Source organism: Coregonus lavaretus, assembly GCF_964263955.1.
Source record: "Coregonus lavaretus genome assembly, chromosome: 22".
Lineage (NCBI taxonomy): Eukaryota > Metazoa > Chordata > Actinopteri > Salmoniformes > Salmonidae > Coregonus > Coregonus lavaretus.
In genome coordinates, this window is record NC_140009.1 from 34,256,182 (window position 1) to 34,273,841 (window position 17,660).

The 17,660-nt window shown below is 46.0% G+C and overlaps 1 protein-coding gene across 2 annotated transcripts in view; it reads left to right on the forward strand.

Moving 5' to 3' along the window:
- The window catches only part of LOC311150232 (low-density lipoprotein receptor-related protein 1-like), a 142,383-nt gene that overhangs the window by 116,194 nt on the left and 8,529 nt on the right, over positions 1-17,660 (forward strand). For both annotated transcript variants that reach the window (XM_084187605.1, XM_084187606.1), the window contains exons 49-77: positions 88-201; positions 521-670; positions 930-1,052; positions 1,676-1,792; positions 2,048-2,176; positions 2,725-2,847; positions 3,109-3,249; positions 3,883-4,070; positions 4,327-4,510; positions 4,709-4,794; positions 5,126-5,245; positions 5,570-5,757; positions 6,050-6,255; positions 10,695-10,883; positions 10,971-11,119; positions 11,732-11,825; positions 12,100-12,216; positions 12,387-12,506; positions 12,757-12,879; positions 13,165-13,290; positions 13,638-13,754; positions 14,713-14,819; positions 15,100-15,232; positions 15,412-15,531; positions 15,795-15,917; positions 16,203-16,340; positions 16,528-16,665; positions 16,904-17,023; positions 17,254-17,546. In XM_084187605.1, coding sequence (XP_084043731.1) covers positions 88-201; positions 521-670; positions 930-1,052; positions 1,676-1,792; positions 2,048-2,176; positions 2,725-2,847; positions 3,109-3,249; positions 3,883-4,070; positions 4,327-4,510; positions 4,709-4,794; positions 5,126-5,245; positions 5,570-5,757; positions 6,050-6,255; positions 10,695-10,883; positions 10,971-11,119; positions 11,732-11,825; positions 12,100-12,216; positions 12,387-12,506; positions 12,757-12,879; positions 13,165-13,290; positions 13,638-13,754; positions 14,713-14,819; positions 15,100-15,232; positions 15,412-15,531; positions 15,795-15,917; positions 16,203-16,340; positions 16,528-16,665; positions 16,904-17,023; positions 17,254-17,546 — 4,076 coding nt within the window. The remainder of the gene's footprint in view (positions 1-87; positions 202-520; positions 671-929; positions 1,053-1,675; positions 1,793-2,047; positions 2,177-2,724; positions 2,848-3,108; positions 3,250-3,882; positions 4,071-4,326; positions 4,511-4,708; positions 4,795-5,125; positions 5,246-5,569; positions 5,758-6,049; positions 6,256-10,694; positions 10,884-10,970; positions 11,120-11,731; positions 11,826-12,099; positions 12,217-12,386; positions 12,507-12,756; positions 12,880-13,164; positions 13,291-13,637; positions 13,755-14,712; positions 14,820-15,099; positions 15,233-15,411; positions 15,532-15,794; positions 15,918-16,202; positions 16,341-16,527; positions 16,666-16,903; positions 17,024-17,253; positions 17,547-17,660) is intronic.

Sequence of the window (17,660 nt, forward strand, 5' to 3'; positions counted from 1 at the left end):
GTGTGTGTGTGTGTGTGTGTGTGTGTGTGTGTGTGTGTGTGTGTGTGCGTGTTACTATATTCATTCTAATGTGTGTGTGTTCTCCAGTGACCCTGTGCAAAGCTGGAGAGTTCCAGTGTCGAGATGGAAGCTGCATTTCCAACTCAAGCCGATGTGACCAGGTGGTCAACTGTGAGGACGCTAGTGACGAGATGAACTGCTGTAAGTCTACAACCCATCTTTACGTGTTGGATATCTGTAAAGAAAGATCATTTGAGCTCTTTCTCTGACCCATCCTGTATCGCTAATCAAGAACTGCTGTTCAGTATGGAATGCGTCTGAAATGGAACACTATTCACTATATACTGTAGCTAGTGCATACATTTTTAACATAGCCCACATATGACTCTGATCAAAGGTAGTGCTATTTAGGGTTCCATTTCCTATACACTCCATGTTGAATGGACAGATACTGCTCCCAAGAGCCCCTCAACTAATCACTAATGATTTTTCATTAATGTATGATGTCTCTCCTCCCCAGTGCCAACTGACTGTTCCCGCTACTTCCGTCTGGGGGTGAAGGGGGCGACCTTTCAGAGCTGTGAGAGGACCACACTGTGCTACCTGCCTTCCTGGCAGTGTGACGGCAACAATGACTGTGGGGACTTCTCAGATGAGAGAAACTGCCCAGGTAACTGAGAGACAGACATATCCTACCGTTCTCCTTTTAAGGCCTATTGTGCACTATATCATTCAGACAGGGCTTTAAATGTTATGCGTTTTCTTTCAAACAGTGCCAAAATGGGCGGGGTGGCACTTTTGGGACTACTCTATTGGTTACATTGTGCAGGCAATGAAGCATAGCTATTTGAACCCCCGGTCTGACTCATTGCCGAACTTCTTTAGGATATTCAAAGCGTTACACTGTACTCTCTGTCTCTCTCCACCAGACAAGAAGAAGCTGAAGTGCCCGGTGAACTTCTTTGCGTGCCCCAGTGGTCGCTGTATCCCTATGAGCTGGACCTGTGACAAGGAGAACGACTGTGAGAACGGAGCTGACGAGACCCACTGTGGTCAGTCTACTTGACCAATATAGATACCTTCTGTGCTTCCCCCATTCCCTTAACTGATGTAATACACAACTTTGTATTGTACTGTCGTGCCACAAAGATCAAAACAGTGTGGTTGTCACGTTCGTTGAATGACGGGTCAGACCAAGGCGCAGCGTGATATACGTACATGTTTATTTTAACTTATCAACACAACGACAAAACAACAACCGAAACGTGAAGTCCAAGGTAGAACACACAACATACCTTACAAGATCCCACAACTACACAGTGCCAATAGGCTGCCTAAGTATGATCCCCAATCAGAGACAACCAGCGACAGCTGCCTCTGATTGGGAACCACACCGGCCAACATAGATCTATACATACTAGAATACAACATAGTTTATATACAACAAGGAATATACACACCCTGACTCAACATATACGAGTCCCCTGAGTCAGGGCGTGACAGTTGTCTCCCTGCATTTTCAATAGATAAACACAAAAGGCATAGATCAAAGTTTAAAAGTTCATTCAAAGAAGTTGTCCTAATTTCAATCTTTTTTGTACATTTGGTGATAAATGTATTCTTACACAAAGTAACCCAGATTAAATTCGATAACATTTTCCCTCTGTCTTTGCAGATAAGTTCTGTATGTCCACTGAGTTTGAGTGTGGGAACCATCGCTGTATCTCCAACCACTGGGTGTGTGACGGCGCTGACGACTGTGGTGACAATAGTGACGAGGACAGCAGATGCAGTGAGTGACTCATCCCACTCCTATGATCTATGCCCAGATCAGACATAGTTTTCTACCATTCCCACTGCTGACATTGACAGCAATTACCAACAGGATTCCCAAATTCTCCCAAACATATTTACACAGGAGGAGCCTGATAAGTTGATTGATTGATTGGTTGGTTGATTGATAGGTTGATTGATCAATTTCATTTTATTTATGTCAACCGCTAGTCTAAAGTTATCTAACTTGTTCATATCTCCTACGTTGCCATAGAAACCAAGACGTGCAGCCCAGAGGCATTCCAGTGTCCCGGCACTCATGTGTGTGTCCCTCAGCGCTGGAAGTGTGACGGGGATAAGGACTGTCTGGACGGGGCTGACGAGAGCGTCAAGGCTGGCTGCTGTGAGTAGTAGTCTTCTTCAGTTTGCTCCACTGTTCAGGCACCTAGGTTTGAAAGTGAGGTAGCAACAGCATTTATTTTCCTCTGTTGTGAGTAGGAGGACAACCACAACACGTCCCCAAATGTCCTAATAATCACCACAGTTTATCTGAATTGGGCTTTGATAGTATATTATAGGATAGTACTCTGCCCCTATGGCTGGTACCCATCAAAGATGGCTGCTGTGAGTTGGAGGACACCTCTCAACACCTCCACTCACTCCATAATAATCACCACACCTGAATTGGGCTTTGATAGTAGAACAAAGTAGGAAGTAGAACATTCCCCATTTAGCTGTGGTATTAATAGATGAATGGGAAGGCATCAGACTTCCATTCAGTCTATTTAGGATTCATCTTAATGATACGATCAGCAGAAACTTAAAAGGCAGGATCTGAAGACTGTTGTTAGAGACTGCAGAGGGTATGTGTCATTCATGTGTCATTCATTTTTGCAACACCCTCTGTTTGCTAACCCATTCTCACTTTCTCTCTCTCTCTCTCTCTTTCAGTGTACAACAACACCTGTGAAGAGAATGAGTTCATGTGTCAGAACAGACAGTGTATCCCCAAGCACTTTGTGTGTGACCACGACATCGACTGCTCCGACGGATCCGATGAGTCCCCACAGTGTGGTGAGTGTGTGACGCTGCGTGAGCACCGAGGAGGAGACTGGGATGAAGGGATGCTGGGGGATGTGATGTGTTTCTTGTGTTCATTCCTTCTTCCCTTAACCACTGATCTGGTAGTACAGAATAAGTGGAAGCCATATGTTGAAAACCTGTCATTCCTCTCAGTTATTGGTAATAATGAAGGAATAGGGATGTAGAAAGGAGACCATTTTACAGTTATTGAGATGTCTCAGTGCTGACATACCTACCTCTCTACCCATGTAGAGTACCCGACGTGTGGGCCGGAGGAGTTCCGCTGTAACAACGGCCGCTGCCTCAACCGGAAGAGCTGGGAGTGTGATGGAGATTTTGACTGTCAGGACCGCTCTGATGAAGCCCCCAAGAACCCCCGGTGCACAGACTCAGGTCTAACTGACAGACTGTGTTCTGTATCTATACTATAGAAATATACAGTATGACACTGCATTTGTGTGTAATTTTGAGGTTGCATTGTTAACTAATTCAATTGCATATGGCTTCTGTTGAAAAGGCCATAGCATCCCTCACAGTAGGTTTTGTTTTGGTAACAAATGTAAAAAGCCACTGTCGACTCAGACACATTAAAGGGGCAATATGTAACTTTTTGGGCGACCTGACCAAATGCATATAGAAAAGTGAGTTATAGATCTATCTAAGAAGTGGTAGATCTGTTCTATGTGCTCCATTTCTATGCTTCCCGTTCTTAAGTTTTGTTTTTGCGTCTTTCGGTTTTGTACACCAGCTTCAAACAGTTGAAAATACAATATTTTTGGTTATGGAAAATATATTTCACAGTTGTTTAGATGGTACAATGATTCTTTACATTATACTAGCTTATTTTGTCACATAAAATGAAATTAGGCAAACTATTAGGGTTTTAGCAACCAGGAAATGGAGGAGCGATTTCTGCATAGTGCAACTTTAATGTTCTCTGTGGCCATACCAGTAAAGCATCCTTACTTGTTGGAGCTATTAGCCCTTCATTCTGCATAACCTAAACTGCGTTCTTTTGACCTACAGAGAGGAAGTGTAACGACTCTGCCTACATGTGTCGTAATGGTAAGTGTCTTAACGAGACGTTGCTGTGTGACCGTAACGACGACTGTGGTGACGGCTCTGACGAACTCAACTGCTTCATCAACGAGTGTCTCAACAGCAAGCAGAGTGGCTGCTCCCAGCTCTGTGAGGACCTCAAGATAGGCTTCAAGGTAAGGGCTGTGTTTGTGTGTGTGCGTGTTTGTGTGTGCGTGTGTCTGCATGTAGCTTGTGTGCATGTTTGCAATATTTCTACCAGTGTAATACAACCTGGCAATTCTGCGACATTATCAGATCTGTCCACCTCAGTCTCATCTCCCTCCTATTGGTGAACCATGTGAGTCTGCTGGTATAGCACCGACCTACCGTAGCTATAAAGGTGTTCTACTGTATTTGACATGCTGTTTGTGTGTCCCCTGGGCCCTACAGTGCAGGTGTCACCCTGGTTTCCAGCTGAAGCGGGATGGGAAGACGTGTGTGGATATAGATGAATGTACCACATCCTACCCTTGCACCCAGCGCTGTATCAACACACACGGATCCTTCCACTGTCTCTGTGTGGAGGGCTTCCAGCTACGACCGGACAATCCTACTATCTGCAAGTCCACGTCTGGTAAGACCAACAGCGGGGACTACTTGGATTTTTCCGTTGTAAAATGTTTTCAAATGTATTCCATTGCGGGCCCCAAGGAGCATGACCCATCTCTTAGTGTTGGGAGCATGTGCCTCTCTTTATGACAAGTTCAACCATGTACAGAGCCCTTTTCTGGTCCCCCTAACTCTTATCCTCTATCGGTCTATCTCTCTACAGATGAGGAGCCCTTCCTGATCTTTGCCAACCGATACTACCTGAGGAAGCTGGACCTGGATGGCACCAACTACACTCTGATAAAACAGGTGAGACAGCAAGCACTGTGTGGGATCAGTGTGCTATTTAACCAGGTGTCAGTTTATATGAGTATTTATTATCAGTGATAGTGATATCTAAACAGATGTAGGCTATATCCTGTATGTATGTGTGTGTCATGTTTGTGGGCATGTCTGTGCGTGCATTCGAGTGTGTATGCTTGGAGGAGTGGAGCTTTTTGTTGCCATGACTATAAACATGATTTTTGGAACGTTTGGATCCTTTGCAAATGAAATATAATTTATGAATTCTAAATGTGTGTATGTGTAATATAATTTGTGGATCCAGATAATATGTTTAAAATGTATGTGTGTGTGCAAGGGCCTGAACAACGCGGTGGCGCTGGACTTCCACTATGCAGAGCAGATGATCTACTGGACAGACGTGACTACTCAGGGCTCCATGATACGACGTATGAACATCAACGGCAGCAACATTGAGGTCAGTATGGCAGTTGTCCGGTCTGTGACTCTCATTGAGTCTGTGGACAGCTGGCTAGTCCTTGGCTCTGATTGGACCATTGAGCTGTTAGTGACTCTGATTGGTCTGTTGGCCTGTCTGTGACTCTGATTAGACAACTGACCTGTTAATGGCTTTCAGATTGGATATTTCTCAAGTCTGTTATTCTCATTGGACAGTAGGCTAGTTTAATTCTCTCTTATTGAACAGTTGGCCTTTCTGCGGCTCTGATTGGACAGTTGGCCCGTATATGACTCTGGTTGGTTAGTTGGCCAGTATCTGACTCTCTGATTGGCTCTTGTCCAGGTGCTGCACCGGACCTCCCTCAGTAACCCAGACGGATTGGCTGTAGACTGGGTGGGAGGAAACCTGTACTGGTGTGATAAGGGGCGGGACACCATCGAGGTGTCCAAGCTAGGCGGAGCCTTCCGGTCGGTCCTGGTGAACACCGGCCTGAAGGAACCACGCGCTGTGGCTTTGGACGTACGCAACGGGTAAGAGGGACAGCCAAGAGTATGATACATACAGAACATGAGGTTAAACTATAAACTCCTGTATGGTCTGAGACTCTGTACGAATTAATTGTGAAATATAATGGAATGTTAAGGACAGGAGTTCTTCCTGACCACGTCCACATTTAGGCTACAACTAGTACCTAGAGTTTTTCCTGGTCAGGCCATGTCCTATCCGGGTCCAAGGACCATGTCTACAAGATGGTGCTCTTTTTCTCGAATAATGATTCTGATGGTGTAATAATATGATGCTGTACCCTGTCTTGTTCCTCAGGTACCTGTACTGGTCAGACTGGGGTGACAACCCCCACATAGGGCGGATCGGGATGGACAGCTCCAACAGAAGTGTGATTGTAGAAGATAAGATCACCTGGCCTAATGGTCTTACATTAGACTTCATCAACGACCGCATCTACTGGGCCGACGCCAGAGAGGACTACATCGAGTTCGCCAGCTTGGATGGGACCAACAGACACACAGGTAATGCATATTGACATACAGTAGCCTACACACACACAGATGTGCAGATGCTCACGCACGCATGCATGCAAACACACACACATATACAATTGTATGAGAACCACGGTCCAGCGCACAGGTCACAGTGGTGCCGGTTAGAGCCGGGAGAGGGAGTTGGAGGGAGGGAGTTGGAGGGAGGGAGTTGGAGGGAGGGAGGGAGTTTTTCCCATGCCAATAAAGCCCATTCAATTGAGAGAGAAGACTATTGTTCTGTCAGACTACTGAGGAGGCTGTTATATGCATGATGTCTGAATACCCCAAGCCTTGTTACCAGACTAAGGACAATACTTTATATTGTCAGCCAACCATGCAGAAGAATGGAGGGATGCAGAGGAGTTCCTGATTTGAATTCCTCATATTTTGACACTAGAGCATGTTGCACATAAAGCATGTTTTGAGAGAATTCTCTCCCCGCCCATATCTTGGTCATCATTGAGGTTTCATAGTAGAGTTGGGATATATGTAGGTTACAGTGAGGGAAAAAATTATTTGATCCCCTGCTGATTTTGTACGTTTGCCCACTGACAAAGAAATGATCAGTCTATCATTTTAATGGTAGGTTTATTTGAACAGTGAGAGACAGAATAACAACAACAAAATCCAGAAAAATGCATTAAAAAAATTTTATAAATTGATTTGCATTTTAATGAGGGAAATAAGTATTTGACCCCCTCTCAATCAGAAAGATTTCTGGCTCCCAGGTGTCTTTTATACAGGGAGTGCTCCTAATCTCAGTTTGTTACCTGTATAAAAGACACCTGTCCACAGAAGCAATCATGAATCAGATTCCAAACTCTCCACCATGGCCAAGACCAAAGAGCTCTCCAAGGATGTCAGGGACAAGATTGTAGACCTACACAAGGCTGGAATGGGCTACAAGACCATCGGCAAGCAGCTTGGTGAGAAGGTGACAACAGTTGGTGCGATTATTCGCAAATGGAAGAAACACAAAAGAACTGTCAATCTCCCTCGGCCTGGGGCTCCATGCAAGATCTCACCTTGTGGAGTTGCAATGATCATGAGAACGGTAAGGAATCAGCCCAGAACTACACAGGAGGATCATGTCAATGATCTCAAGGCAGCTGGGACCATAGTCACCAAGAAAACAATTGGTAACACACTACGACGTGAAGGACTGAAATCCTGCAGCGCCCGCAAGGTCCCCCTGCTCAAGAAAGCACATATACAGGCCCGTCTGAAGTTTGCCAATGAACATCTGAATGATTCAGAGGAGAACTGGGTGAAAGTGTTGTGGTCAGATGAGACCAAAATCGAGCTCTTTGGCATCAACTCAACTCGCCGTGTTTGGAGGAGGAGGAATGCTGCCTATGACCCCAAGAACACCATCCCCACCGTCAAACATGGAGGTGGAAACATTATGCTTTGGTGGTGTTTTTCTGCTAAGGGGACAGGACAACTTCACCACATCAAAGGGACGATTCCATAGAAAATCTGTGGAGGGAGCTGAAGGTTCGAGTTGCCAAACGTCAGGCTCGAAACCTTAATGACTTGGAGAAGATCTGCAAAGAGGAGTGGGACAAAATCCCTCCTGAGATGTGTGCAAACCTGGTGGCCAACTACAAGAAACGTCTGACCTCTGTGATTGCCAACAAGGGTTTTGCCACCAAGTACTAAGTCATGTTTTTCAGAGGGGTCAAATATTTATTTCCCTCATTAAAATGAAAATCTATTTATAACATTTTTGACATGCGTTTTTCTGGATTTTGTTGTTGTTATTCTGTCTCTCACTGTTCAAATAAACCTACCATTCAAATTATAGACTGATCATTTCTTTGTCAGTGGGCAAACATACAAAATCAGCAGGGGATCAAATAATTTTCTCACTGTATATACAGTGGGGGAAAAAAGTATTTAGTCAGCCACCAATTGTGCAAGTTCTCCCACTTAAAAAGATGAGTGGCCTGTAATATTCATCATAGGTACACGTCACCTATGACAGACAAATTGAGGGAAAAAAATCCAGAAAATCACATTGTAGGATTTTTAATGAATTTATTTGCAAATTATGGTGGAAAATAAGTATTTGGTCACCTACAAACAAGCAAGATTTCAGGCTCTCACAGACCTGTAACTTCTTCTTTAAGAGGTTCCTCTGTCCTCCACTCGTTACCTGTATTAATGGCACCTGTTTGAACTTGTTATCAGTATAAAAGACACCTGTCCACAACCTCAAACAGTCACACTCCAAACTCCACTATGGCCAAGACCAAAGAGCTGTCAAAGGACACCAGAAACAAAATTGTAGACCTGCACCAGGCTGGGAAGACTGAATCTGCAATAGGTAAGCAGCTTGGTTTGAAGAAATCAACTGTGGGAGCAATTATTAGGAAATGGAAGACATACAAGACCACTGATAATCTCCCTCGATCTGGGGCTACACGCAAGATCTCACCCCGTGGGGTCAAAATGATCACAAGAACGGTGACCAAAAATCCCAGAACCACACGGGGGGACCTAGTGAATGACCTGAAGAGAGCTGGGACCAAAGTAACAAAGCCTACCATCAGTAACACACTACGCCGCCAGGAACTCAAATCCTGCAGTGCCAGACGTGTCCCCCTGCTTAAGCCAGTACATGTCCAGGCCCGTCTGAAGTTTGCTAGAGTGCATTTGGATTATCCAGAATAGGATTGGGAGAATGTCATATGGTCAGATGAAACCAAAATAGAACTTTTTGGTAAAAACTCAACTCGTCGTGTTTGGAGGACAAAGAATGCTGAGTTGCATCCAAAGAACACCATACCTACTGTGAAGCATGGGGGTGGAAACATCATGCTTTGGGGCTGTTTTTCTGCAAAGGGACCAGGACGACTGATCCGTGTAAAGGAAAGAATGAATGGGGCCATGTATCGTGAGATTTTGAGTGAAAACCTCCTTCCATCAGCAAGGGCATTGAAGATGAAACGTGGCTGGGTCTTTCAACATGACAATGATCCCAAACACACCACCCCGGCAACGAAGGAGTGGCTTCGTAAGAAGCATTTCAAGGTCCTGGAGTGGCCTAGCCAGTCTCCAGATCTCAACCCCATAGAAAATCTTTGGAGGGAGTTGAAAGTCTGTGTTGCCCAGCGACAGCTCCAAAACATCACTGCTCTAGAGGAGATCTGTATGGCGGAATGGGCCAAAATACCAGCAACAGTGTGTGAAAACCTTGTGAAGACTTACAGAAAACGTTTGACCTGTGTCATTGCCAACAAAGGGTTTATAACAAAGTATTGAGAAACTTTTGTTATTGACCAAATACTTATTTTCCACCATAATTTGCAAATAAATTCATTAAAAATCCTACAATGTGATTTTCTGGGAAAAAAATCTCATTTTGTCTGTCATAGTTGACGTGTACCTATGATGAAAATTACAGGCCTCTCATCTTTTTAAGTGGGAGAACTTGCACAATTGGTGGCTGACTAAATACTTTTTTCCCCCACTGTATATGTTCTTGGGGCCTTATCCTGACCAGACTGACCATGGTTCCTTGTGCCTGACGGAAATAGATTGGTTCTGTAGTGTACAGTGGAGCCATGTTGGTGCTCTGGTACAGTGGTGCTAGCCCACCTGTGGGTCATTAACCTAGGCGCACACACACACACACACTTTCTAATGGGGACAGTGTGTTTGCTGATGGAGACACAGGCTGTTTGAGTTCAGATAAGGGAGGGAGCTGGTCAAAGGCCACTCTGTAGATCCACCAACATCTCCTCTCGGGCTCCAATATCATAGAAGAAACTCCCACTGGACTTGTCCAGGTGGCAGGAGACTCATATAAAGTTTCAACCTCAACACTGATTTAGAATATCAATTAACCAATTATGAGATGCCACCATCCTAAATCTAATGTGTGCTGTTTCAATCCAGGCGTGTGTGTGTGTGTGTCTGTCTATGTGTGTATTGTAGATGTAGCCTACTGTGCTTTTACAGCAGAGGACAGTCAGGTAGCTAATGGTGTGTTTCCATAGCAACATGTCCCAGACACATGGAGCAAACAGAATGAGTGTATTGTTGAGGAACATTCTTAAATGCATACAGTCATGACCGTAACCGTGATAAGTATGCAAGCCACAATGAAGCGTGGCTCCTGTTGCATAACCCATAGACAGTAGTGAGGCGCTATCATGAATGGCTGATGCTCCATCACCAGTTTTCCCTGTGTTAGTCGTTGGGCATTGTGTGACTATACATTTGACTGACAACATTGTGATGTAATTTGAGTCCCCCAGTGTTTTGACCTGACTAGGAAAAACTCTTGGACCCAGGTTTTTGCCAATAGCGGTTTTCCTGGTCAGGTCATGTGGTGGTGGCCAGGTAAAATGCAGGGCCCTTTGTGTAATATGATACTAATGACGTCACTACTCAATGACTGTGTGTGTTTGTGTCCACAGTGCTTACCCAGGACATCCCCCACATTTTTGCCATGACTCTGTTTGAGGAGTACATCTACTGGACCGACTGGGAGACCAAGTCCATCAACAGGTGTCACAAGACCCTGGGCATCAACAAGACCACCCTGATCACTACCCTCCACCGGCCCATGGACATCCACATCTACCACCCTTACCGCCAGCCAGAGGGTAAGAGATAAACATGTACAACACACATGGACACACACACACAGTAGTTCCAGTTAAAAGACTTCCCTTCATCCCATATGCTTCCAGTGTTTAACCACCCGTGCCAGACAGACAACGGCGGATGTAGTAACCTGTGTCTGCTGAGCCCTGGAGGGGGCTACAAGTGTGCCTGTCCCACCAACTTCTACCTGGCCAATGATGGACGCACCTGCATGTCCAACTGCACTGCCAGCCAGGTGAGGGACTGTGTAATGATATGGCCATTGGGGGGGACAGACAGCTAGGGGGCAGCAGAGCCTCTTGTGGAATGGGGGAATATTACATTGCTGTTATTATGCTTTGTGAGTTAATTAAGCATCATTATCTACACAGTAGAGTGTGTCATCAGCTTGAGTTCAGCCTCTTAATTGGGCTTTGATAGTAGAACAAAGTAGGAAGTAGAACATTCCCCATTTAGCTGTGGTATTAATAGATGAATGGGAAGGCATCAGACTTCCATTCAGTCTATTTAGGATTCATCTCAGTGATATGATCAGCAGAAACTTAAAAGGCAGGATCTGAAGACTGTTGTTAGAGACTGCTGAGGGTATGTGTCATTCATGTGTCATTCATTTTTGCAACATCCTCTGTTTGCTAACCCATTCTCACTTTCTCTCTCTCTCTCTCTCTCTCTCTCTCTCTCTCTCTCTCTCTCTCTCTCTCTCTCTCTCTCTCTCTCTCTCTCTCTCTCTCTCTCTCTCTCTCTCTCTCTCCTCCCCTCTGTGCCATTCATGTGTCATTAATTTTTGCAACACCCTCTGTTTGCTAACCCATTTTCTCTCTCTCTCTCCTCTCTCCTCCACGTCCAGTTTGTGTGTAAGAACGACAAGTGCATCCCCTTCTGGTGGAAGTGTGACACGGAGGATGACTGTGGGGATCGCTCGGACGAGCCTACAGAATGCCGTGAGTGTGCCACTTTTTCATCCAAAGCAACTTAGTAAAGTGTTTGCATACATTTCTAGTGTGTGTGTATGTGGTCCCTGTGGGAATTGAACCCACAACCTTGGCAAAGCCAGCGCTACATAAAATGGGTGAATGAGGAGTATGTGGATGTATAGCAAAGGGTCATTGATGCTTCTACAGGGCTCTGAGGATGAGAGGTAGGGGGTAGTTTCAGGCTTTAAAACAACCACAATCTGACTGTGTCTCTGTCTGTGTCATCCATTTTCCCTTATAGCTGAGTTCAAGTGCAGGCCAGGCCAGTTCCAATGTGGGACAGGCATCTGTACCAACCCAGCCTACATCTGTGACGGCGACAACGACTGCCAGGACAATTCGGACGAGGCCAACTGCGGTACAGCCTCTTTCATGCTTTGTCTGTCTCCCTCTTTTCTCACTCACTCACTCCCTCAATCTTTCATTCTCGCCCACTCTCTCTTGCCCTCTCCCACACTTTCTTTTTAGCCCCATCTCTTTCTCTTCTCTTCTCTGACATGTCTTCCTCCGTGTGTGATTGTTCTACAGATATCCACGTCTGTCTGCCCAGTCAGTTCAAGTGCTCCCACCCCAGCCGTTGTATCCCGGGAATATTCCGCTGTAACGGACAGGACAACTGTGGAGAGGGAGAGGATGAGACGGACTGCCGTGAGTCCACACGTCCCATCTCCCCATCTACATATATGTGTTTACATGCATGTTGTATCAGTCTAGTACTTTGTACTTTATTGTGGTATTACTGCTGGCCATGCTGCTGTCTTGTGCCAGGTCTTTCTTGTAAAATAGGTTGCATTTCAGTGAGACTAACCTGGATAGATGTTCAATAATAAGGAAAGTGTTGATGTTGTGAGTTGCTTCCAGTCAGTAACAGTTGTCTGTCTGCTCCCTCTCCCTCTAGCCGAGGTCACGTGTGCGCCCACCCAGTTCCAGTGTGCCATCACCAAGCGCTGTATCCCTCGCGTCTGGGTGTGTGACCGTGACAATGACTGTGTGGATGGATCGGACGAACCAGCCAACTGCAGTAAGACCCCACCCCTCTGTTTCAGAAGACTCTTCTAGACTAATGACATACACACAAGTCAAGTTCAGCATCCATGTTGAAGTAGAATACAAGTTTATACTTACGGGTTCTGGCTAACATACCGAACTAGTCATTTACAAATGCACTAGATCTTACAGACCTCGTAACATCCTCCCCCATCACCTTTTACTTTACTCAGTCTATCTGGCCTGTTACAAGCCTCAATCTCTCCCCCTCTTCCCCTCCCCCCTCTTCCCCTCCCCCCTCCTCTCCTCCCCCCTCCAGCCCAGATGACGTGTGGCGTGGATGAGTTCCGCTGTAAGGACTCTGGACGCTGCATCCCGGCCCGGTGGAAGTGTGACGGAGAAAATGATTGTGGAGACTCATCTGACGAACCCAAAGAGGAGTGTGGTGGGTGTTCTGTTCTGTCGCCTAGGGAACAGAGAGACAGCTCAACCAGCAGCTTCAGAACTCCAGTTCTTATTACAATGGAGTTTGTTTAGGATCTGGGACTGCATCCATGGCACTGTATGATTGGTCCTCAAAATGGATTGGTCGTCAACATTGGCAATGACCTCTAGTGTAGAAGGTTCAATTATGAAGCAGATACCCAGGATGTAGAGTTATGTTTCGTGGCAGATCTTTCTGTTTTGGTAGTGTTCTGCTGTGTGACGGTTCATTTTACGGCGTTGACATCCTGGACTGCATGTACTCTATATAATTGTGTTACGGAGTTGACGGTGTATGTCTCTGTGTAGATGAGAGGACGTGTGAGCCGTACCAGTTCAGGTGTAAGAACAACCGCTGTGTCCCGGGCCGTTGGCAGTGTGACTACGACAACGACTGTGGGGACAACTCGGACGAGGACAAGTGCGGTAGGTGTCTCACTGTCATCCCTGTGTCATCCCTGTTAGTGCACTCTATCCTCATTCGATCATGTCACCAGTACAGTATCACTGCATTGTTCCATTGCGTTTATAGAATGCTCATGGTTTGTGCTCCTCTAGGGATTAGACATTGGGCTTTGGTGGCTTGCTCCATATGACTGCCGAAATACAGTTTCAATTGTTTGATTCTTGCATTTGCCTTTGTCTGTGTCTTCTTGTGGTATGTTTTGTAGCTAAAACATAGTCTTACCTGAAAAGTTGCCATTCATTCAGTAGAAATTCATTCAGTTTGGCCTTTACTCTTTTAATATCATCTCTTATGCATCTCACCTCATGTAATTTCTATGTTTCATTTCACACTGACTGACCTGTTGGCATGGGCCAGAGGTAGGTCTCCACTTTTAACCATCCCCATCTCCTGGAGCCCTAATGTGACTACTCCTCCTCTCCCATTGCATCCCATTCAATCCCATCGCAGTCATTTGTATGTCTAATGCTGCCCATTTTGAACTCCAATCCCCCCTGATATCTCCTCAAACAGTGAGAGGTCAAGAGCAGTGCTCCAAAGGAGTGCTTCTACTGTTATGTGAAGTATTGTCATTTCCTACATGACCACCTGAGGCCATTGTACTCAACCAAGCTTTTGCCTTATTTTCTAAGACGCTTAAGTCAGTTAAAGCAGAGGGAAAGCACACCACTTATGTTACCAGTTTCAGTGAAGATGCAATGTATTGAATCTCTGGAGCTCTCCTTTGACCACCATTGTTTGCCCTCCATCTGAGTGCCCATGCTTGTGGTGTGGTGTGGTGTGGTGTGTTGTGAGGTGTTGTGCATGCTCTCCCCTGTGAGTTTGGACTTGTACTAAAAACGGCAAATATTTGGAAGCCATTTCCAGCGAAGCTATACAGTACTTATGCGAGACCTGTGTTGCTGTGTGTCTTTACAGTGCCACGGCAGTGCTCAGAGAGTGAGTTTGCCTGTACTAACGGACGCTGTATCGCCGGGAGGTGGAAGTGTGATGGAGACCATGACTGTGCTGACGGATCTGATGAGGTAACACACTTGACTCAATCATAGCAACAGAGCTGGGTCAGATACTTGTGTAATAGATAACACTACTGACTCGTACTGTACTAACAACCCTCTGTGTTATCGGTTCACCTTAAAGCTTAGCCTTTTTACTTGAGGAGGACATATAAAATAACCTTGCTATTTGGATATCCTGTCTTCGGACATCCACTGTAATGGTTGTGCTTTGATGATGTTGATGATCTGTGAGGGTTTCATACATTGTTTGAGAGTGAGGGACTTATTGTGTGTGTGTGTTCCTCAGGACGGCTGTGAGCTGAAGTGTGACAGTGACCAGTTCCAGTGTAAGAACGGCCACTGCATCCCCAACCGCTGGCGCTGTGACGCAGACGCTGACTGTTTGGACGGCAGTGATGAGGAGAAGTGTCACATTGCCCGTGAGTGTGTCCCTCATGGTGCTATTTGAGATGGCCACAGTGCTAAAAGAGAGTGGTCATATTGACGTTTTAACTTTTTCCTAATTGAGAGGGATTCTGGAGCCTGTGGTAGGATTTATAGGAACCGGGTCAGTAATAGACAACCTACACTTGTTCTTCTTCCGTTCTCCATGTCTTAGCTAAACACTGCCCCCTGGATGACTTCCAGTGTAACAACACACTGTGTAAGCCCCTGGCCTGGAAGTGTGACGGAGAGGACGACTGTGGAGACAACTCTGACGAGAATCCTGACGAGTGCAGTGAGTAGTGACATCACATCCTGTGACATCATATCCTGTCTACTAGTACCCTTTTCAAACTACAGAGCTGAGCTGAGTTGTACTGTGTTGGCCTGGTTACTCATCCACCAGTGGCTGAAATCGGGATGGAAAGGACTGTGTGAAAGGAAAACATCAGAGCCAGTACAGTTCAGTTCTGGTTGTCGCGATAGTGTGAAAAGGGTATGTACCCTAAAGCCTGTTCAAACTCCTTGTCTCCTAACCCCTCTTTCTCCTCCCCTCAGGGATGTTTCAGTGCCCCCCCACCAGGAGTTTCCGCTGCCAGAACGACCGTGTGTGTCTGCAGGTGTCCAAACAGTGTGACGGAGTTGATAACTGTGGGGACAACTCTGATGAGCTCAATTGCCGTGAGTTTACTGTGCTGCTGGCCTTTTGCACATAGACCAACACAAGGCTATCTGGTGCCCTCCTTGATGATCTGTTCTTCCCTGTGGAGAGGTTGGATCTGTCCACCCTAGCATACCACTTATGCTACATATAACAGAATGCATATCCAATACATTACTTAATTGTTTCATATTAAGTGGTATGCTAGTATGGACATTGGATCAGAGTCATTATGTTCATTTCATTAAATTGATGTATTTATCCGCTCTGGCAAATCTGATGGTTGCTCTGTTGTGTTTTCTCAGAGCCCCCTCCAGCCGAGCCTACCTGTGAGAAGGATGAGTTCCTGTGTGCCAATGGGAGGTGCATTAGCTCCAACCTGCGCTGTAACTTCTTCAACGACTGTGAGGACTACGGTTCAGATGAGATCCACTGCAAGACAGGTGCTCCAAGTCATGACTGGTTAACACATCCCCACGTCTACTCATGTACACAGTTCTCATGGCATGTTAGAAAAGACAGTGTTTGTTTAGCACCATGTCCAGTTAACCTTCCAATGGCTCAACACGTTTGCGGATCCTAAATGTTATTTTCCCTGCCTGTGGTGTGAATGTCTCTCTGACCCTGCAGACACCAAGCTGAATGACTGCAGGAGTAACAGGACTCTGTGTGGGGATGGGGACGAGGCACACTGCGTCACCAACGGGACAGACTCCTTCTGTTCCTGCAAACCAGGCTTCAAGAAGACTGGCCATAACACCTGTGAAGGTACACTATACCCACCTGAATGTCCTCAACACGGTCAAGCTGATTTCACCATTTACACACAAGTTACATACAGTATATCACTCTCAATCCCACATCCCAAATTGCCATTACAAGGTTACAAGCCCACATTTAATGTACACTCGCTCACTGGGAGCTCGATCAACATATTTTGTTTTGTTGTTCAAATGCTCTTTGAGGTAGCTTTATTAACTCTCCTCCACTCCCTGTCCCCTCTCAGATAAGAATGAGTGTAAGCAGTTTGGAGTATGCTCCCACATGTGCAACAACACCAAGGGATCCTACAAGTGCAGCTGCCACAAATACTTCACCAGGATCAACGACACCTGCAAGGCTGACAGTAAGTAGCATAGTTTTCTTCTAGTAGTGCAGTTGTATCTTCAAACCCCTAGATAGTTGAAATAGTGTATTCTTTCATTGACATTTTCATGGATTCTGTGTGTCGAAGTTCTCTTTTCATTTCCTGACTCCCTACCTCTCTCACTCCTCCTACCTCCCACCCCCTCCGTCCCACCCTGTCCCTAACGTTCTCACTCATCTCCCCCCTCCCTCCCTCCTCTCTCTCTCCAGACCTGGAGAGTAGCAGACAGGTGCTCTACATCGCAGACGACAACGAGATCCGCAGCCTGGACCCTGGCATGCCCAACTGGCGCTACGAACAGACCTTCCAGGGCGATGCCAACGTGCGCATCGACGCCATGGACTTGCACATCAAGACCAACCGTATCTTCTGGACCAACTGGCACACGGGCAGGATCTCCTCCTACGAGCTTCCTTCATCATCATCCACTTCCTCGTCTGGTCCATCGTCGAATACACACCGCAGCCGTCGCCAGAGTGAGGGTAGTGTTACAACCCTGGAGGTGAGGCCTGACGCAAGCAGGAATGAATGCACACATACTCACATAGACACACCCGAAAATGCACAAACACACACACCGCACTCACACTAAAACATGGGCACCGTCATGACTTCC